The sequence below is a fragment of the Euleptes europaea genome, chromosome 6 (assembly GCF_029931775.1).
Source record: "Euleptes europaea isolate rEulEur1 chromosome 6, rEulEur1.hap1, whole genome shotgun sequence".
NCBI classification, from domain to species: Eukaryota; Metazoa; Chordata; class Lepidosauria; order Squamata; family Sphaerodactylidae; genus Euleptes; species Euleptes europaea.
In genome coordinates, this window is record NC_079317.1 from 19,296,688 (window position 1) to 19,319,835 (window position 23,148).

Sequence of the window (23,148 nt, forward strand, 5' to 3'; positions counted from 1 at the left end):
AAGGTGGCGGACGAGAGGAGAGCCTAATTACTAACCCTCGCCCTTTGGAGGGATCCATTTATGAACTGAGAACAATTGAGTCTTGGATAATATAAATTTAGAATTTGGGCGGGCAAGATGCCCTTCAACCCCAGAACAGAAGGAGCCCTCACAGTGAGTAACAAGGCTCTGTTCTCGTTCTGGGGGAAGGGCATCTTGCAAAGTGCGGGATCTCCAAGAGCTAGATCACCCAGGTGGGTTCTAAGAGTGATCCAAGACGTGCTGCAGAACCCTCCTGCCAAAGGCTACATCGGCAGAGGCCATGGTGTCTTTTTTATAATGTCTTATAAAGGTGGAGATCGTGGACCAGGTGGCCGCTCGACAGATCTCCAGTGGGGCTTGCTTTTCGAAGGCTGCTGAGGTGGCTGCGCTGCACACGGAGTGTGCAGTGATCCCGGCTGGTATTGGAATCTTACTAGCCCTCTAAGCCTCTGAAATGCATTGTCTTACCGCGTAGCTGAGTGCAGCCCTGGACATTTTTTGCCCCTTTGAAGGATTGGTCAGAGAAATGAATAAGGCGTCGGAGCGCCTATAGGGTTCCGTGCGTCTTGAGGTACACCTTGAGTGTCCTCAGGTCTAAGTGGTGCCATTCTTTCTCTTTAGGGTGGCTGGGATTGGGGCAGAAGGATGGGAGATGGATCTCCTGGGAGCGGTGGAAAATAGAATTCACCTTCAGAATGAAGGTGGGGCCTAGTCTGAGGACCACCTTATCCCTGTGGAAGATGCAAAATCCTTTGTGTGCTGAAAGGGCCCCTATTTCCGAGACTCGGTATGCAGAGGTGTCTGCTGTGAGGAAAAAGGCCTTCATTCTTAGCACCTTCAGGGGAATCTCCCTGATGCGTTTAAATGGTGGCCTAGTGAGAGCCGTAAGCACTATGTTGAGGCGCCAGGAAGGGAACCAGTGAAGGTTTTGTTTGTACCACTCCTTTGAGGAAGGCTAGAATGTGAGGGTGTCTAGTTGGTGAAGTGCCATCTACCAAGGTTAGAATGGTAGAATTTGCCTGCGTTGGGTGGAGGCCTTAAGACCTTGCTCCACGCCGTTTTGAAGGAACTCCAAGATTTTGGGAATCGCCAGTGAAAGAGGGTCTACGTGCTTTCTCCTACGCCACAATACAAAGGCTTTCCATGAAGTATTATAAATCCTCCTGGTTGAGGGGTTCCTGAATTCAATCATGGTGTTAACAATGTCTATAGTGTAACTCTGTTCTAGCAACCGCCTCCGCTCAATTTCCATGCGGTTAAGCGAAGCCAAGGGGGGTCGGGATGGAACGGGACCCTGGGGAAGCAGGTCTGGGATGGCTGGTAACTCCCAGTGCTGCTGTACTGACAGCTCTATTAGGCTGGGGAACCAAGGTCTCCTCGGCCAGAGGAGAGCAATGAGTATGACAGTCGTCCTCTCTTTCCGTATCTTCCTGAGCACTCTCGGAAGTATGGGAATGGGAGGAAAGGCGAATAGAGTTTCCCTCGGCCATGGGGACATTAGAGCATCTAAGGACTCAGCTTCCGGGTGGAAGTACAGAGAGAAGAAGCGGGGAAGGAGGTGATTGGTCTCTGAGGCAAAAAGGTCCACTGTGGGCGAGCCGAACCTCTCCACAATCTGTTTGAAGACAGGCCTGTTGAGAGACCATTCCCCCTCGTCTAGGACTTGCCGGCTTAGCCAGTCCGCTTGACAGTTGAGTACTCCCCTGATGTGTTCCGCCGATAGGGATTTGAGGTGTGACTCTGCCCAGTAGAGAATAGTCTTGGCTTTCCTGTGTAGCCTGGAGGATCTTGATCCCCCGTTTGTTGACATGTGCCTTTGTGGACACATTGTCGGTGCATATTAGCACGTCTGTGGAGAATAATGTTCTGGAAATGCAATAGGGCCAAACGTATGGCTCTGAGCTCCAATAGATTTATGTGGAGTTTCTTCTCCCTGACTGACCAGAGGCCCTGAGCCGTGTGCTTGTGGCAGGTCGCTCCCCAGCCTTCTAGGCTGGCATCTGTATGGATCTGTATTTGATCCTCTATGGAAAACTGTAGGCCCTTGTTGAGGTTCCGGCGATTGTCCCACCACAGGAGGCTGCACCAGAACTCCTGTGTTAATTAAATTGTCTTGTCTTTGCTCTGCGTAATGAGAGCTTGATACGGTTGCAGAAGTTGTTGAAGCGTCTTGAATGGAATCTGGCCCAGGGAACGGAACTCAAACATGAAACCATGAGGCCCAGCATTTTGGCCAGGAACAAGATCCTGCCGTTTGGATCTGACAATGATCTGGACCATGGACCTGATCTTTGCCAACATGTCTGATGGAAGAATTACTAGATTCTCGTGAGTGTCCAGAATTACTCCTAGGTGTTGCAATCTCTGAGTTGGAGTAAGGTGGCTTTTTTCTTGGTTCACTAGAAAACCATGATCCGATAGGATCTGGATTGTCCTGTCTGTGTGTGCCTTCGCTTCCTGAACGGATCTGGCGCAGATGAGAATGTCGTCCAGGTATGGAAATATTCTGATCCCCTCAGCTATCAGGGTCACCAGGATCTTGGTAAAGACACGTCGTGCTGATGCCAGACCAAAGGGGAGGTCCCAGAACTGAAAGTGTTTGTCTGCATAGGAGAACCTGAGGAACCTGCGGTGTGAGTGGTGAATGGGAACATGAAGGTAAGCCTCCTTTAGGTCCAAGGATGTCATGAAATCCCCTATTTGCAGGGCCTCTAATATGGACCGCAGGGTTTCCATGCGGAACTTCCTGTACTGAACAAATCTGTTTAGGTGCTTTAGATCTAACATAGCTCTCCAGTCCCCATTTTTCTTGGAGCGTGAAGAAGATGGAATATGTTCCCTGACCCACTTCCATGTGAGGAACTGATTCTATTGCTTGTATCTGAATCAAGTGTTTTATGGCTTCTGTGGTTCTTTGATGTTTTTCCGTTTAAGGCCTTGGTGACTTTATCAATTTGTCTTTTGGCGTGCTGGTGAGATCTATCAGGTAACCTGAAGAGACCACCTGGGAGACCCAAGCATCCGTGTAGGACCTTGCCCACTTGTGATGAAAAAGCAGAAGTCTCCCCCCACCCCCGCACTGCCAGTGGCCTGGCGTCACTGTTTTGGGGATTTTGAGAACTTGTCGCCCTTGTTTGTGCCAAACTGTTGTTGTCCCTGTGAGGGACGAAAAAACCTGTTCCCTCCCCTGCGAAAGGAGCCTCTACTGTTGTTCCAGGAACCTCTGCGCTGTTCTGGCCTATAGTGTGCAAGGGAATGGGATGACCTGAAATTGGGAAAAGAAGATGACGGTCTTCCCTCCTTTTCATATGACTTGGGGAAAACCTTTTTTTTTGTACTTGTTTTCTATCAATATTTTTTCAAGTCTTTCCCCAAACAGTCTTCCTCCCGTAAAAGGGTAGGACATGGTGAGGGTCTGTTTTAAATTCGTTCTGCCAGGGACGGATCCATAATGCCCTCCTGACCACTATATTAGATGAGGCCGCCCGGGCCGCAAAGGCCGTGGTGTCCAGTGAGGCATCTGCCATGAAGGCAGTGGCCTATAAGAGCCGATTAAGCCCTTCTGCTATTTTTCTGTTCTCGCCTGAGTAAAGCTGAACAATTTTCCTGAGCCAGACGATGGAGGCTCTGGCCATGATGGAAGTGGCTGCTGATGCCTGGATGGCCAATGAGGAGGCCTCATGTATCTTTTTTGACAGGATTTCTGGTTTCCTGTCTAGAGGGTCCCTAATGGATCCCATCCCGTCCTCGGCGGGAATATCGGGTGAATGAACCGCTGCCACTGGGGCGTCTATCAAAGGTAGTTGAAAGAGTGACATAGCTTGTGGAACCATGGTATACAGTCTTTTGGTGCTAGAGGGGAATTGTCTGTTGGCCAAAGGTTTGTCAAACTCTGCCTGTACCTGGTTCTCAAAAAACTCTGGGAAAGGTATTTCGTAGCTTTGGGTCTTAGATCTAGGAAAGAATTCCTTATCTCCCTTTTTTCTCAATTTTGGCTTAGGTTCTGAGGCAGGGTCAGGATCCTCATTGAGGTCTAGTACCATCAGGGCTTTGCTCAGCAGTCCCTGAAAATCCTCATTTGAGAATAATCGGGGCTGTTGCTCTTCCAAGATGAGAGGAGACTCCTCGTCTGAATCAAGGTCTCCTTCTTCCCTTCTCCCCCCCTCGGAATCTGCTGCCCCAGATGAAGCGTCATCATGGAGGAGACGTGTCTGGTCCCGTGGATGGGCTTTCATGGCAGCCTTTGTACGCCAGCGAGGGCCAGAAGGTTCCCCCCTAGTTTGACCTTCCCCACTATTTGGGTGAACTAAGGGCGAGTTACATTCTGCACTCTGCAGAAGGGGGGAGATGGAATCCCTGAATGCCTGCATCATCTGAGCCTGCTAACTAATACCCCATTAAATAAGTTAAGTACGTCCCGCTGGGAGAGTGGTTCCTCTGACCCGGGATGCACTACGTTACCCTCAGTAGACCGGTCTGGATCCGAAATTGCAGCGCTCTCAACAAGATGGTCCCTGGAGCGCCGCATTGCCTCCGCCCCCTTGCCGCGGCTTGTACTGCTCCTCGCGCCATTTTGGTGCGGCTGGCTAGAGCGCGCCTTTTTTGGCGGGCTGGGTCCTTTGGCACCCTGCTCCGCGGTACCGCAAAGGCGGCCGTTAGAGCTCTCCTGTGACTCCGCCCTGTCGAGACGACAAGGGCCATGTCGCAGTCCTCCTCAGAGAGGAGGTCAGAGTCCGGCTCTCTGTCTCCGTCTGCCATCTTGCCCAGCGGGGCGAAGTGGAACGGGGAAGGGGGGAAAAGGTGAGACGAGAGACGAAGTTCGGGAGAAGTCAGGGTAATTAAAGAGAGGACGGAGGAGGGAGAGTAGACAAAGGACAACTTTAAAGAGAAAAAATCTCAAGAAGGGATCGATAGGGAGAAACGAGGTCCTAAACAGGTCGGAGCAAATGACGAAGCTGCCTCCCTAAACGAGGCAGGATGGAAACTGGAACTAGCGGGTTTCCCACCCAGGGAGACAGGAAATTGAATTTTGGTCCTGCCTCCCTGGGCACGTGATGGTAATACCCGCACTTTGCAAGATGCCCTTCCCCCAGAACGAGAAGCACTTTGACTTGTGCCAGTCACTCGCCTCAGTCTAACATACCTCACACGATTATGAGGATGAAATGGAGGGGAGCACATACACCACCCAAGGTTCCTTGGAGGAACAGGGGAATAAAAAATGTGCTGAAGACGTTTCAAATATGGAGATAAACCTACAGAGAAGAACTAAGGCTGATGGAATATTACACTTCCCTAGAGGTGCCATTCATCAGAGATCCACATCACCAAAACAGCAACGCTGATAGAATCGAGTCCCAACTTTACAAGTCCTGTGGTCCATACACTCTCCCCCCGCTTTCCTTTAGAGGAAATTAACTGTATTCTGCTTAACAAGCGCAGAAGCCACTTTCAAATAAAATCAACGATTACCTTATACAGTTAGCTGTACAGTACGGAAAGGACATAAATCCATTAATTTACAAAGCACCTAATGTTTCACTCAGGACAAACTAGGCACAATTTGCCAGTGCATGCAAGTGATGCCATGCGGCAGCGAGACAAACAAAAGAAACGGAGCTGGGAACAAACATTCTGAGTTGAAGTCGTTACATACTCACTGACTGGAAGATATTCAATCCGCTTACATGCAACACCAGAGCACAGCGTCAATCACTTTCTTGGCTTAGTAAGGCCCCTACAGTAATTTAAAGGAATGACAACTTTCCACTTATAGCTATTTTTTTTTTTGCAAGCTAGATGTTAATTGCAGCTTCAGTGTGGCAAAAAACACAACAGGCACTGTACATTTCTTATCTACAGCCACCTAAGTCCAGGAGCATAAAAAAGTTGCAGCATATAATACTGTGAGCAGAATTCAGCTGCCTGACAATTTCCATTTTCAATTTATTTGTAATACTCATACCTGTTTTCCTTCCCAATAATCTCCCCAAAGTGGCTTACATGAATAAAAAGAGATGGGCCCTGCCCTCAGGCTTACAGTCTAAAAAGACATACAAGGGAAGAAGAGTATAGAGAAAGGTAGGGGAGGGAAAAAATAGATTTAAAAAAAAAAAGGATTCCTTTGCTTGAAACATGCTTCAAAGTACACAACTGGGTTACTGCTTAGTAAACAAGAGGAGCAACTAAGATTTTCCACAGTCAGGGTAGGGCTAGAGCATCCTGTCCCATGCCAGAAATAAATTAGGAAAACATTGTATACATGTCACATAATTCTGTTCTCCTTAGCCCAGATTTTTAGGTAGTTAAAATTCTGTAACAAAGTCAGGCGCAGCTGGAAGGAGCTGACCATTCCAATGAAACCAGTGCAAAGGGCAGGATCTATACACGCCAACTGTGGCAGTAAACATCAATCCATTGCACAGCATCAGCCGTACTGGGAAGATATTTCTAGCTGACTGGTTTCAGACTTCATCACATTAAAATAAACTTTCCGTAGGGTGATAGCTTGGCCCCTTATTACACAGGGTGAACCTGAGGGGAATGACTACATCCAACCAAAGGACATTTTGAGATCATCGTTCACATGCCAAAGTCTCCACCTGCAACACAAATTTTGGGGGTGGGGGGGAAGTAGAAGGGAATGACTGCTACCTTACCTTGCCAGAAAAGAGCAAGAGCTCACTAAACTGCTGGGCTGTTCCACTAATTTGTTGGCTGCAGAGAGTGAAAGCCCAGTCTTCACTGCCAATGCCCCAATGCTCAGCATTCTTAGTGGGAAGGAGGTTCCATAGCCAGTTGCCAAGATCCAGCCCCCCATCATGTCCGCGTAATGTTGATTTTTTAAATGCTATCACTACTGCTTGCGATTAAATGCAAAAAGCAAATGTAAACGTAACTTGTGTTTTATTTAGCTTCCAATTTCCTGGGAGGTTAAAGAACTATAATTTGTTCTGGACAACAGAAGAAAATAGGCTGTGCTTACAGATAATTTTCTGCCATATTCTTTCTTCAGGACCACTGTTTTATTGTTGCCCACTCTATTACATGGGATGTACACATCAGGTGTTGTTAAAAGGTCAGTGCCTGTACAATACATTCTACAACTGAGCACCACTTTCCTTAACTGAACAGGCAAAGAGAAAGTACACGGAACATCGGCATCTGGCAGTATTTTTCCCAAAAAAAGTGACTAAAATGGGTTTAGGTTGATTAACACTATTAAATCACATCTAATATTTGATACTACATGATTTCATTACAGCTATACGATACAATTATACAAAATGTGTTAACATCAAAGAATACAACCAAAAAAAAATTAAAGAGAGCAAACAAAACCTATATAACTTTTTTTTCTCTTTACAGGAAAATACTTTTGAAGTATGCATGTAACTGCCCATTCTTTTAAAGAAAATCTACTGCAAGCAAAGTTATCAACCTCCAGAAAAAAATCACACATAGCATTACTACGCATATCCCCAAAAAGTGTACAATATGCACACTTAGAAAATACAAAATTAAAAAATTGTAAGCAACAGGTGAGCTTCATATTTATAAGAATGTGAAAAGTCCAATTTTAGCACTGTTGTAGAAAGAACTGTCTCTGATGCAAGTCCATGAACTGTCTGCCTCCTCCAGATGGGGCCACGCTTTACAAAAACACCATGCTCTCGAAACCAATTACAGAGCAAAATCGAGCATCGTAGCAAAGAAGTCTTAAAGTTTATTTTTGCTACTTTATCAAAAACAAGTCCTTTAGGCGTGTCAGGTTTTTTTTTCTTTTTAAATTCTTTCCTAGAAACAATATATAAAGGGGAGGCTTATTTATTCCCAATCATTCTCCTGTAAGGTAAGATGCTCTGAGTTCAAGACCTTTCTTCTTGCAGTTTCACTGGTTATTTTTGGCCTTAGCGTGTGTTAAGATGTGAGATTTCAGGTTAGTTGACTGAGCAAACTTCTTATTGCAGCCGTCGAAAGGGCACACATAGGGCCTGTCTCCAGTATGAATTCGCACATGTGTGCGTAAATTGAAGTCCAGTGAAAAGCGTTTGCCACATCCTTCGAATGTGCACTGTTGAAGGAAAAAGACAGGGTGTCAGCAACACAACTAAATAACAAATGCTTGCATTGAAGATACATGTCTCATTTAACAGATTTATTTGACAACTAAGAAGTTATCTTTGCAGTGCCAAATTAGGATCTCACAGGTGCATTTTACTGAAACCAGGATCAATACACACTTGGAAAACTGAGTGTCTCCCCACACTCTTGTGTCCAGGGTTATATGAGCCAATCCATAAGCAAGTTACACTATATGCAGATGACCAGCAGCTATTTCCACGACTGCAGCAGTACCATTTCCAGCCACTGTGGGCTCCAGGGTCGATCCATTCAGTTTTCAGCAGAGTTTTCCCTTGGCTCGAGGAGCCTCCCTCTAATGCAAGAGGCTCTTCTGTTGGTGGAAGACCCTCTTGTATCAAGGTGTCTTCTAGCCCTGGGCAAAAGCACCACTGACAGCAGAATGGAATCATGAGACTGAACTATATACCTGCATACACATCCCAACTGCTATGCAGAAATGGCCCACCTATAATTTTAGACACTCTTGTGAGGAGGTCGAGCTGTCAGTTCTATTACATTAGTGCTTTCATTTAATGTTTGTGAATATAACTGTTTGGGTTTTTTTTCTACTTAAAAACGTAACTGCAATCAATTAGGTAGAAACTGCAGCCAATCAAAGATCTCAATATACTTATGGCCAGCATGGTTAAAAGGCTGTACAATTCTTGGATGCTCAATATCTCTTTGGAGTATGGCCACCTTAGTAACACCCCTTTCTCCTTGTACTTCAGGGGAAGGTAGAAGGCTGATCTTTGTCACTTGCAGGTCAGTGCTTGCATCTGACATTTACTCAGGTCAACTACAAATTCTAAAGTCCAGGGAAGATTGATTTCCACTCTACATCTTTAGCAGCCTTATATAACTGGTGACCCAGCAAGCTAGCTAGCTATATTACACATATATTACAGCCAATCAATTGCTTGATAATCTCTACTTTTGCAGGGCCCGCAAAGCAATACAAATTGGAGCTTTACTAAGCCCCCACTGTAAACCATACTTGGGTCTGGCATGGCCCTTTTTAGTATTCCAGTCAAACTAATTCCTAGGACACATAACATCAATTACCAGCAGCCAGTCACATCAACAGGAAAACACATTTCTATCACAATTAATGCAGGGTATGGTAATCCAGTTATCACCACGTATACCTATAAGGTAAGGTTGCATGTCCCTTCAAGTGCCTCACCCCTCGATCCCAATTTTGCTCTACGAAAATATAGCCTACACATATGCTAATTAACCACAGTTAAGCATTCTCTGCTTTAAACAGAATTTATTCATTTAGAAAGAGCAAGTTTGCCAAAACATGTAATTTTTTGGAAAAGGAATGTTACAGCAGGTTAGGGAATGAGCAGAAACTAAGGGCGTGCATGAAGAAGGAACAGGAGGCTGTGCAGGGCACTGAAGCATCCTTCCTTGTAGGTGTTCCCAACATCCCTAACTTTTGACACTTCACCAGAGTACCAGCCACCTCTAACTGAGCTGCACACTTTGCCAGTTAGGACCCTGCATGGAAACACCGCAATAAAAATGTCAGCCTTTTAAAATAGGAACCTTTAAAAAACAGGATCACAAAGAGAATTTCTCCACTGCCCTGACTTCTGTGTACTGTTCCAATCAGAGAAGAGGAGACAGTTTTTATACAAGCACATTCTAAGAACCTCAGAGAAAGCAAAAAAACCAACATACAATTTGTTTATGGTGTTGTCCAGTTTGTACATCTTGTTCTGGCAAACTAGACAGTATGACTTATCAGGGAAAGACATCCCACACCTACAAAACCTCTGAGGCCTGGCCTGTAGTGGGAAAACGCAGCATGTCAGAAAAGGGAGAAACAATTCTAAAAAAAAAAATTTTGCTCTCCATCTATATCAAGTGCCCCAACAATTAAAAAGTCACCAACTGTGATGAAGTGTGCAGAAATGCAGCCAGCATCTGAAATGCTTTTGTGCCATCAGCAAGAAGAGGGCATGCAACTACATTTCTAGCATTTAGTTAGAACAGAAGTTTGCTGGTCCCCAATCTGCATGTTAATAATGGAAAGAGACCATGCTCTCTGTGTTGTAGACCTCTTATTAAAATGGTTCAATTTGAGGAATACTATATTGTTTTACTCCAAGCTACTAAAGTAAGGATGAGGCTTGCGTTCTCTCTACAACCTTACACATCTTCCAGTTCGAGAGATCCTACCTCCATGGCATTTAAGATTCGTCCAGCTAGATGTTACCTAAGTACAGTTTTATTTTAGAGCAGGTGCCTTTCTTATCTCAAAAATTCCAGCTTGATCACCAATAAGGATGTGGGCTTTATTTTATTTAAGTCGAAGTATAGATTGCCAGACAGAACACCATGAAAAAAGGTTACCTGAAAGGGTTTCTCTCCAGTATGAACTAGCTGATGCCTCTTTAGCTTCGAGCTCTCCACAAAGGCTTTGCCGCATTCTGCGCAAACATGTACTCGTGGCCCGTGAGTGTGCAGATGCTTCCTCATGGCAGAGTTATCCCTGAACATCTTTGTGCAGCCCTTGAAAGGAATGTGAACATCATCAGCCAAGTTCCAAGGCATCAATCGTGATTGCATGATTCAACAGAAATCATCACACTATGCCCCTTTCCTTATATGGGCTGGGGAAAATTAAAGTATACCACAGATGAAGGACAACTAAATCTCACAAGGCACTGGTAGCAGGACAAGGCCAACCTCACTGACAGCTGCAGAACCCTTGGGCTGAATCCTAAGCATTGTGGTGTGAGTGGCACCTGCAAAGTGGAATTTTCCCATCTCCCACTACGGAAAGGTTGATGTTGGATCATAAAGAGTCTCTCATCAGTATGTCTTACAGTCAGTAACGGAAACTCTCATATACATACTTTTTTAAAACAAATGAAGCTTTGCCTGTATAACAACACGTACACTAACAAGAACAGAAATTAGAAAGACTTATCTAAATAAAAAAAATCCTAGACTGAGGCTACTAAGAAAATAGAATACTGCTTAACATAAATCTCCTGTGCTGATGATGACACTTAAAATGGAGCTCAAATTAACTTTAAGAATACTGAAAGTGCCCCTAGCTTCCTCCTGATTTATCCTGTAAGCACCTTAGCAATGACAGCACCACACCATTTTACTCACTTTGTGAGGACACGCTATCGTTCTCGGAGCGTCATCTTCTTTTATTTTTCGTGGCTTCATTCTTACAAGAGAAAGAGAAACCAAACAACATTGATCAGTCCACCGAACGTACCTGTCTCAGATTTGTATCATCGTACCTCTGTCATGACCCAGCTACATGCCACAACCAAGCTATTTTACATTGAGCTTGTGGCAATGATGCCTCTGACTGGCTGAACGGCAACGGTGGCACAGAATGTTCAGCCGCTCACAAACAAAGCAGTGTGCAATCTAGCTTCGGTAAGTCAAGGAGAAGCTATCCGTTTGACTGGAACTATGAACTACAGCATGCTGGGAAGAGGCCTCGGTCTGTAGGGAAAACCAGGGACAGGAAATCATAGGCAAGGAGGCTAAAGGAAGGGACAGAAAATGGAACAGACTGAGGAAAAGGAAAGTGAAGGGAGAGAAGGACGGTGGTTCAAAGGAAATAACAGGCAAGACATGGGTTTGCTCAAGAAGGGGGCTAATAAAAACAGAAGCGCTAAATAGATCAGGTCGGGGGGGGGGGGGGAGTAAACTATGGCAGGTGAAGGAAAGGGCCAGGAGCACTAAGGAGGCTGGTCAGGAGGCAAGGCTGTTAAATAAAATAGTTAACAAGTCTAGATTCTGACAGGAATTCTTCCACAAACACAGTACACCCTTGAATGAATTATTATTAAAATTAATAATCATCAAAAGATGTGCACACTGTATTGTTGTGAATCTGGCACACCAGGGTTTCTAAATTAGATGTATCATTTCATTTATTTTCTATTTCTAACCTAGTTTAATCCAAACATACAAAAACCGGATTACATATTTCATAAACAGATGGGCCCATATAAATTTGGACTGAGGGCCACTAAGAAGAAACACAAAGCAGTCCAAAGGGACCATCTCTGTTGTTTTGAACTTTTCAAATATTTCCCTTTACCTTTTTAAAGCAACCCGCAGAGAAAGACACCTTAGAAAATGACAGCTGAGACAGGAGCTAATAACACAGTGTCAATTGCTAGACACCATAATGTAAGGGGGGAAAATATTTCAAGCATGTCATAAGAATCTATACCTACTGTATGAAAAATTATACCCTTTTATGCAAACAGCAGGGGTGGGCAAACTGCGGCTCCCGAGCCGCATGTGGCTCTTTAGCCCGTTGAGTGCGGCTCTCCGAACTTGGTTCGGAGCCCCTGCTCTCGTGCCTGTTCGCGCCGGCAGCCGGGCTGTAGAGCCGGCGCACCTGAGAGAGCAAGCGAGAGAGAGCAGGTGAGCGGGCGTGCTGTTTCTCCCACCCGCCCCGCCGTGGAGAATGGCAGGGTCCCCCTTTCCCTCAATGGTTGGGAGGCTAAAGCCTCCCCTCCCCTCCAGCCATGCGATTGCTGGGCGGGCGGCTCAGCGGTTCCTGGCCCGCCCCGCCCGCCTATCAGCTGTTGGGCGGGGCGGGCTTCCTTTGGTAGACATGGCCTCCGGCGGAGTCCCATTGGGAGGCCATGTCTACCCACTGGCTTTCTTGGCGGTAGACCTGGACTCCGAGGAGGGGAAAAGTCCCCCTTCAGAGGCCAGGTCTACCAATTGGCTTCTGTGGGCCTCTGGAGGCCAGGTCTACTGCCAAGAAAGCCAATGGGTAGACCTGGCCTCCCAAAAGGACTCAGCCGGAGGCCAGGTCAACCAATAGGCTTTTATGGCAGTAGACCAGGCCTCCAGACGAGGACTCCGGACGGGAGGGGGAAATGGCAGGGACTTACAATTTAATTTTTATCAATAAATAAGATCACTATTAAGTATAGTATCAAGTTTATTCAGTGTACTTATAGTTTAATTAAGACTAAAAACTTTGAAGTTTATTAAGTTAATAAACAGTGTACCTACCTATATAATTTAAGAAATTTGGCTCTCAAAAGAAATCTCAATCGTTGTACTGTTGATATTTGGCTCTTTTGACTAATGAGTTTGCCGACCCATGGCAAACAGGATGCACTGCACCAGGTTACAGAAGTTTCAGCAGAACTCCTCAGCAAAATAGACTATTTCTCATTCTCTGAGGAACTATGAATGAGCATAATGAAATGATACTTTTCCTGAGATACTTTTCTTACTACTTACCTTGCAAATTCAGCCAACTGTTTGGGGTCCGAAAGATCAATGCCTGGGATTCCTCCAGGTGGGAGCTTCTTTCCCGTCATGTACTCTGAGTAGTCCGGCGGCGAGTTCTCTCCGATGATCTGCTCTTCAACCACAGTCTCGTGGTCAATGTCTTTTTTGTCATCTGAAAGGAATAGAGCAACCTGAATTTGGATTTAAAATCCACGAAGGACACCCCCCCATTGCGGAGCACTACAATATCAGTTGCAGTTCTTATACTTCCAAAGCTATTTTGTGTGCGTACAACAAAAAGCTTCAACTAGGTCTCTATACAGAACACAAAATTAAACCTATTAGCAGAATCTCACTTACATCCTTGGCAACCTTATATGCCTACAAGATGCTTTTTAAGTTCAACAGTTCAGCTACTGACCAAGAAGGAACTTCTCTAGTGTTACAGCATCAACCACTGTCAATTCTCCACACAGCCAATTTTTAAGAATCATTGTTGCTAACAAGAACCAGTCACATTTTAATCAATATTCAATTTGTTAAATTAATTTTAACTCACATTAAAATATAAAAAATGCAAAGAGAGTGTTCTAGCCGATGAAGACAATGAATTTGGGCTTGGAGGGAGGGACACAGAGAAGACACATTATATAGGGCTTGCAATAGGCCTAGATCCAGGTACACCTCAATTCCTAGCATGTTCCTGGCATGTTCGCTTAAAAGTAATGGGGATAAATGGGACTGCATAGTGCTGAAATGAATGCGGGAAAGTCACTGAAGGCAAAAAAATTTTTTGGTAATGAGTCCTATGAGACCACAAGGCTGTAACTATTAAAGCAAAGGGAAACTCCTCCTACAGAATGAACCCAGCCACTCTTCCCTCCAGCATTCTCGACTGTACTATCTAGAACGAGAACAAACTGTAATAAATGTGTGCCCAACGCTCTTCACATTCCTCAATCACTGCTCCACCAGGCCCCTAAATCCCTCTCCTGAGAAGGCCATTTAAGTTGTTTGTCGAGTAGAGATTGTGGGAAAGGAAGCTGTATCAGAGCAGAGAAGCCGTAGAAGCAGCAGTTAGTAGATACCAGCACATGGCGGTGAAAACGATTAACATCAAAGATCTGTCATCTTCCCCCATTTTAAGAGCTCACTTTTAATGAAAAGCGCAGTATAGATAATAAAGATGTCATACTTTGCAGCATTGAGAGTATGCAGGTATACACTTCTATCTGCTTAACTGAATACACCAACTAGCAACATGGCTGAACAAAGCCAAGTGCGCACCTAGAAACTTGACATGCTACATGATGGGATGACATTTACAGAATCCCACACCTGAATAACCAATTATGGTTATAACACATGAAGCTGCCTTATACTGAAATCAAGACCCTTGGTCCATCAAGGTCGGTATTGTCTTCTCAGACCGGCAGTGGCTCTCCAGGGTCTCAGGCAGAGGTCTTTCACATCACCTACTTGCCTAGTCCCTTTAACTGGAGACGCCGGGGATTGAACCTTGGACCTTCTGCATGCCAAGCAGACTGAGCCATGGCCCCTCCCCAGTGTAAGCATCTCCCCAGTGGCAGGTACCAAGCATGTTACATTTGGTCTCAAAATAAAACAAAAATCTAGTGGTATCTTAAACACTAGCAACATTTATGAAGTACGCTGTGACCCACAAACACTCATGTTTAAGTAAACATTGTTATAAGATGCCACTAGATTTTTATTTTGCTGCAACAGACTAACACAGCAAAACCTTTGCAATTATGATGTAAATTTGGTCTCACCTTAAGGTACAGTTCTATTACAGTATTTACTCAAATACAAGCTTTCTTTCACAGGTATAGCATACAAAAGAGGGGGTCATCTTCCATTCATCTACAAGTTACAATACATGGTTTTTTTGTGAATAACATTTTTTAGAGGTCATCTTACATTTAGGCTTGTCTTCCTTCTGAGAGAACACAGTTCTTTTCCCAGCCCAAATGGAATTACATTTTCTCAGGCTGGGATGATACTACACTGAATTAATTTGGTTCACTGATCCACTGAATAAATGACCACCACCACCCATCAAAAAAACCCCAAGGAACAAAACAGTATGTAAATTGAAATATGTCTACTGCTTACAGTCCATATGAATTTTATATCCACTTAGAGCACCAGAAATTTTCTGGGCCTACTTGTTCAGGCAGGTCTATCAAAGTATATGCCAAATATACATTTTAAATTTGCCGTTCAATGTATACATGATTTCGTTTTCTGACATCTTATCTTGGAAGTGGTTTTTTTAAATTATGTAATGTCATACTCATGATTGTTCATGTAACTGAAAAGTTTATGCAACCAGGATTTAGAAAATCTCTACCAGGCAATTGCCAAGATGCTCAGTAATGTTATACTGATGCCTAGAACTTACTTCATGCCTATTTATGTACAAATGACAAATCCTACAAATATTAAGTATATTTATAAGAGTCACGCTAGTCATATAAAAGGACTTCAAGCCATCACCTTCTTCCTGCTTAATCTTCAAAACATTTCTTCCAGGAAAAGGAGATGGGGAAAAGTGCACGCTATTTACAAGACCTACATGCAGATGATCCTTGATAACATCACATTTTCAGAAGTAGCAAATAAATGCACCAATCCTGTATTATCAAAGTATCAAGAAATTAGTAGCAAAGCAGAAAAGTAGATACGCTGACTGCTTCGCTTTAAAATACTGTTATTTGTATATAAAATACAGCTATCCCCAAATAACAAGGAAATGCCACACGTGGACCACTCCTGATGATTCTTTTTAGTAAACCAGCAATGTGTATCGTTAGTGCTTAAAAAGGCTCCCCTTAGGGATTTCAAATGTATCTCATGGCACACCCTTTCTGAAGCAGCCTAATATTCTCAAGGATTCCTCCTTCCATGAGCATTTATTCCTATCTCAATAATTACTATTTAACATTTATTACATCTTAAGCCACCAGAGGGCTTATATTTTAGTAAGGAGGAAAGATGAAGGGGGGAAAGATGAGTCTAACAAAGGAGCACTGAGAAGGTGCACAACAAATGATGTTAAGTGATTCATAAAAAGCCTTGTGAAGGCATGCATGCATGCATATTGAGGGAGTACTCAGACATGCTGGGTTTGAGCTGATATGGGGTAGTCTGCTCAAAGAATGAGTAACATAACTGACTTGGCAGAGCCATGGGAAAAGGAAGCAAAGGTGGCAAACTTCCATGGAATAAAGAAAACAAGGTTAACAACAAAGAGATATGCGAGTAAATATAGGACTTGTTCATGCAAATGGCAGTGTCACTGAATTTCTGCACAATTTTGTGAAGCGAGCAATCATCCCTGCACCTGGGCAAGCCCATAGGCATGCTGCAATTCAGTAACTTGCATACTGTGGAGCAGATCTTCTGGGATAAAGGACAGGATCCTGAAACAGATGTTCTCTTCTCCATTTTCCAGTATGGATTAAATTATTATGGCTTAAATGCCCTGTGACACAAACCCCTCAACTAATACACACTGGACCCACCATTCAGGAGATAATTTAAGGCCCCATTCCTTGGATTAGATCAGTGATATCCAGTCACTCGGGAGCCATGCATGGCTCTTTGATACATAACCTGAGCTGTCTCCCCCAAAGTAGCCCCAGCCCTATGATAGGAAAATGGATAAGGCCATTGTCCAGTAGGGGTATTGGAATGGTTCCCATCCAGAAACAGCTGCCAAGAGGGGGAGGAGAGACAAGCTGTGAGCCTCCCTGAGCTGCAAGTCCTGAGCTTGGGATGGAAACCGTGTTCACCAACAACCCTTTCCATCCTTCTTCCACAGTCTCTGCACTCTGTGCACCCAGGCGGTTGCTGGGAGGACAGCAAGCTGGCCACAGTGGGGGGGGGGGGTTTACGCCCCTTTCTCCAGGCACCTTGGCAATCTCTCACCTTACCTGCTGTGCCTCACGCTGAGTGGGGAGCAGGAAGGCAGAAGGGGAACCCTTCTACTTGGTCCTGACTAAGGTTCATCTTTGGTGGGGAAAGACAATTCCAACAGCATAGAGATGCTCTGGTTATTATAAAGGTTATAGCTGGGGGGGGGGTTACTCTGTAATCCACCTTGAGCCTTAGTGAGAAAGACGGGCTATAAATAAGCTAAATACATACATACATACAGTAGTCATGTGGCTCTTTGGACTAATTGCAAATGTGGCTCTCTGCAAAGCTTGGAGAGAGTTATTACTGGATTAGATCCAAAGTACAGTGAGTTGCACTCTGCTCACAGAACAGAGCTTTCCTGTCTGCTCCTTCCAGCTGCAGACTATTGGGCATGCTCTTGGAGGGCCCTTCAGAATAGCATGGGGTATGACATGTGGTCTGCAGTGGTAAGGGGAACAGATCAAAATTGGCCTTCTAAGGGTGGAAGAAGGCAAGTTTAGACACAACCCCTCAAGTATACCACAGCTAGCATGAGCAAAGGTTGCAGGAGAAAACATACGTATGATATCAATAACAATAGGCTAGACATTTATTAGATTTAACTGGTTCAACTATTTGGGCACCTGAAAGCACGTAGAAGGATTTAACACGCTTTAAATCAGCTTTTCTACATAAAGACAGCTAATTTCAATCTCTTATTTTCTTCTTTGACAGGTATTTTATTGAATAGTGTAAAGATGCCACTGTAGAAATAACTACAATTTGCAGCTTAATTCTACTACTGTACAAAGGGTGATCTGAACCTTCCTAAATTAAAGATTTCAGACTATTTGGCTACTATCTATTTTGACAGTGTAAAGAATAAATGGACTACCTTGTTTTATTTCCTGCACTGTTTAGTGTTAAATCACGATGGGTAGCCGTGTTAGTCTGTCACTAGCAGTAGAAAAGGGCAAGAGTCCAGTAGCACCTTAAAGACTAACTAAAGGTTAGTCTTTAAGGTGCTGCTGGACTCTTGCTCTTTTCTACTGTTCAGCATTAAGGTACTGCTGTTACATGCCTGGCCTAAAGTAGTTATGCAAAACTAGTGGCCTGCAAAGCACCACTGTATTCTGAAGGGAAAAACCAAACAATCATAAAGTAGGTGGTGTGTTATTTTAGACAATAGCATTGGTGGAGCTCTCAAGAGCTGCTTGGTTATACAGAATGTCAGACAAGTTATGGGTGTATATCCAAATTACGTTTCTGTGGAGAAAGCTGTTGCAACGGTTATTTACAAGGATTAACATGTTTCAGATAACAAGCCAAAATGGCATTGATTTCAGCAATATTCTAATGGCATCCAAAGAGAACTGGGCCTGTGGCTAGCTGTTGTTGTTTATTTGTTACGGCCAACGGCCAGCATATTTCATTTACGCCACCATTATATGCAACACAAGTAACACACAAATACCTTGCTGGACGCCTGAAAATCCAAAGCTCTAAACACATGCTAGTACTTGCTGTGTGACTTTTGGCAAGCTCTAGCAATCTGCATGCTCATTTGCTTCTGGGTCATACAAATCCTCACTTTACACAGCTTCTTAATAAGAACACACACACGTTTGCTAGCCATATCATGTATGTTTTGTTATATTTGCTAGGTATTTTGAGCTTCACAATGCATTCTGCAACGGTACACTTGTAATAATTTTCTTGTTTTGCAATAGTACATTAGTAAGGAAGAAGTCATTTAACACAGATGATTACATAGGAATGTTTCTGTATGCATTTCAGGAATATTTACCAAGAACTAGAAGACACTGTCCTGCTTGGGCAGAGTGGATAAAATCAAGCTTTTAAAAAAGTGCCCCTTTCAAAGAATATTCTGGTTTAAAAATAAATCTGAATATAAGCATGCTACAGTGTACATTTATAAACACTTAAAATGGGGGAGGGACCATGGCTCAGTGGTAGAGATCTGCTTGGCATGCGGGAGATCCCAGGCTCAATCCCAAGCATCTCCAGTTAAAGGGACTAGGCAAGTAGGTGATGTGAAAGACCTCTCTGCCTGAGACCATGGAGAGCTGCTGCCTGTCTGAGTAGACAATACTGACTTTGATGGACCAAGGGTCTGATTCAGTAGAAGGCAGCTTCATATGTTCAACCTCCCACCCCCCAAATCTTAGGAGAAAATAACTATTGTACTTATGTTGGGTTCCCTATTGGAGAAAGAGCAGATCTTAAGAGCTGCCAATCTCCCAAGGACTCTTATGATCCTCCAGGAACTAGCAGCAAGTTCTGGATATTACAGCCCAGGACCATTAATTTTTACTTTGAGATCTCAATGTGTTTGATGGGATGAACTGCCAAACAAGTGTGCATGAGACTGCAGCTCTCACCATCAAGGAAGTGATCTTGCTTGGTGTCCTGACTGCATACATAGAAAATCAAAGAAATGTCCACCTGCTACAATTCTACATTGACCGAAGGTTTTGAATTATGCTCCAAGGGCATAAAGAGGCACTGGTTTGCAAGCTAATACATTACAGCTATTACAATATGCATACTTATTTAGAAAACACAGGACTTTTACAATTGGATCCAAGTATTTCTCTCCTCCCCCACCCCCAGTGTCTTTTCTTGGTCCATCCTATCTTAGACATTCTACTGTAGCACTACTTTATAAAACTGATATTACTTCCTTAAAACACCAATATCAGGAAATCTGGCATTTTGATTATCAAAGCTGTATTGTCTATGTATCAATAAGCTAAAAGTGATAGCTAATTTAACAAATACTGAAGCTTATTACAAAATAATTAGCCAAAGAGGCATATATTGTATTTACCAAACATACCAGTTACTTCACTAAAAGACCCAAGTTCCTACCCATTTTTACAGTTGAATTTAAGAGGTGCATTATTCAATATGAAAAAAAGAAAAAGAAAATGGAAATAAATTTTGAAACATCAGCATTCTTGGACCTAAAACTTTTATGTAATTGTAAGGCATTTACAGAAAAGAACTGGAACTACCTAAAATCCTTCAGAGCTTTACCCAAGTGTTATGCAAATACTAAACCTCACACAGGCACCAACATCCCTTTAGTGGTGAAATATTAAGACTTGGTTCCAAACTGTATGCAGTCAGACGCAGTCAATTATGTGCACCCACTGTGTGATGTAAAGAGACATGCCTGGATCACAGACAGCAGCTTAAAAATCCAAGGCTCCATTCCCTGATCTGCTGCCTGAGACCAGGTTTCAAGGATCAACCTGATCCCTCAAAGAGCTGTGGTCAGTGATCGACCCACCTTGTTTTAGGCCGGACTTGGGGCACCTTCACTATTTAAGCACCCAGTAAATATCAGCTAAATAGACAGTGAGAAACCAAAATGCAGAAAAGGGACGCCTTTCTCCACTATGTTTCCCAGTACTCCCATTACTCCTATGCAGGTAACTCCAGATGGCCAGCCCTGTTCTTTTGAAACAAGAGTCTAGTGGCATCCTTAAAGAATAACTACAGATAAATCTTTAAGGTGCCAGTGCCTTACTTTGCTTATGCACAGTTAGTTCACCCTATGGCTGTTGAAATCAGTGGGTTTTGACTGAAAAAAACGGCACAGGGCCGCACCTGTTAAAGGGCTCAGCCCTACCGGTGGGAGCCGTTTAACACCAAGGGGATTCTGATGACATAAGTTACAAGTCAGCTTCGGGCCCCTTTGAGCCAAAAAGAGATCTCTTCGAAGAAAGATGGTATGCAACTGGACCGGGGTGGGGGGTGGGGGGTGGGGGAGCGGGCGGAAGAGAAGCAAAGGAAACGAGGAAGGAAATAAAGACTGTGAGGGCAAGGAATAATGTCCTTAGAAAAGGAAGAAAGCCCCCCCTCCCCCCCAAAAAAGGGGGGTGAGATAAGAGTCGGAACGGGCGGGCGAGGATTAAAGGGAGCCTGAGGGAGAAGGCGGGTCCGCTAGCAAAGCAAGCGGGGAGGGGGCGGGACAGGCGGGGAGACCCCGACAGTGAACGGGGGACGTTTCAGGGCCTTGAGGGAAGAAACCGCCGCTTCGGAATGACAATGAACGCAAAGGCGTGAGGAAGAGGAGGAAAAGGAGGGGGCGGGCCCCGGCCGTGAGGGAACGAGGCGGCTGCCCGCGAAAGGGCTCCGACTGAGGGAAGGAAAGCGGCGCCGGCGACCAAGACGGGGGAACCGCGGATCCAACGCGCGGAAGGAAGAGAAGCTAAACGGCGGCGGGGGGGGGGGAGCGACACCGAAGCGGATCTCTCGCCGCGTGCCCGCCCCGCCTCCCGGCCCCTCCTCCTCCTCCCCCTGCTGCAGAAACTACGCCATTGCGGCCTAGTCCAGGAGAGCGCGTCAGTCAGCGAACGAGGGAGGAGAGGGAGTGGGGGAGGGGGCAGAGGGAGAGCGCGCGCGCTGCCTCCCCTCCCCCCCCACGACTCCCTCGCGGCCGCCATCTTGGCGGGGCCGCCGCCATCTTTCTTTCCTTCTTCTCTTCCCCCTCCACCTCCCCCCCCCGCGCCGGAGGGAGCCGGGCAATCAGGAAAGGAGCGGCGCAGACCCCGCCATCTTTTCGGGGGAAGCCGCCATACTTGCCCTGGCGAGAGGAACATGGCGGCGCCCATCACACACCTCCAAACATGGCCTCCCTTCAAAACAAAACGGGCTCGGGGAGCCCGGCCGGCCCTCCCCGGGGCCCGGGGGGGCCCCCTGCCCGCCGCCGGGGCAACGCGCCGCGCCCGGCCCGCTCCACTTACCCGAGGCCCACATGGTGACCGAGAACTCCCCCTCCAGGGTCTTGATCTGCACCTGCTTCTGCTCCCATTTCCTGCCGCCGCCCCCTTCGGCCCCTCCGCCGCCCGCCAGGTAACTCTTCTTGCTGCTCTTCTTGCCGCTGCCGCCGCCTTTCTTCACCCGGCCGCCGCCCGAGGAGGAGCCCCCCCCGCCGCCCTTGCTGCCGGCCGCCGCCACGGTGACCAGGGTCTGCTCGATGTACTCGTCCTCGCCGGCCGGGGCCGGCACGGGGATGAGGATCTGGTCCTCGAAGCCGTCGTCGGCCCGCAGGCCGTCCGAGTCGTCGCCGCCCACCACCTCCTCGCGGGTCTGCACCAGGATCACCTCCTGGTGGTGCGGGTGGTGGTGCAGGTGGAGCTGGCCGCCGCCGGGCCCGACGGCCACCCCGCCGCCGCTGGGGTCGCCGTCGGTGACCAGCGGCTGGAGGGCGATCATGGGCGGGTGGTGGTGGTGGTGGTGGTGGCGGCGGTGGGGCGGGTGGTGAGGGCCGCAGTCCTCGCAGCACTCGTCGTCGTCGTCGTCCTCGTCGTCGTCCTCCTCGCCGCCCACCACGGTGGTCTCGATGGTCTCCACCGGGATGGTCTCCACCTCGATCTCGTGCAGCTCCACGATCTCGGCCGGCATCTCCGAGCCGTCCGTGGCGATGTACAGGGTGTCTCCCGAGGCCATGGCGGTGGGTGGAGGGGCCGCCCCCGGCGGCTGTAGGCCTCGGCTCCGCGCCTCTGCCCGACGCCGGCGGGGCTGGGGCGGCTCTCCCTCGCCCTGCTGCTCCTCCGCCTCCTGCTCCGCCGCCGCCTCCTCCCCCTTCCACACAAACACCAGCGCCTCGTCGGGAGGGAGGGTGGGAGGCAAGCAGGCAGCAGCAGCCACCACCGCCGCTGCCGCCAAATCCCGCCTCGCGAGACTTCCGCCGCTACCGCCGAGAGAGACAGACACCCCAATCTGCCCTCACCCGCCATCCAGGCCCGCGGAGGCTGCCGCGGCCGGCGGGCCACGCCCCCCTGCCCCGGCGCCAGCCAA

General features: G+C 46.3%; 1 protein-coding gene across 1 annotated transcript; it reads right to left on the reverse strand.

Annotated features, from left to right (window-relative positions):
• Positions 1–7,024: 7,024 nt before the first annotated feature.
• On the reverse strand, positions 7,025–22,846 carry YY1 (YY1 transcription factor). The gene is made up of 5 exons (XM_056851233.1): positions 22,092–22,846; positions 13,402–13,564; positions 11,281–11,341; positions 10,510–10,668; positions 7,025–8,095 (listed from the first exon to the last, which is right to left on the reverse strand). The coding sequence occupies exons 1-5, from the start codon at positions 22,795–22,797 to the stop codon at positions 7,913–7,915; spliced, it is 1,272 nt and encodes a 423-aa protein (XP_056707211.1). The 5' UTR covers positions 22,798–22,846; the 3' UTR covers positions 7,025–7,912.
• Between the last annotated feature and the right edge of the window lie 302 nt (positions 22,847–23,148).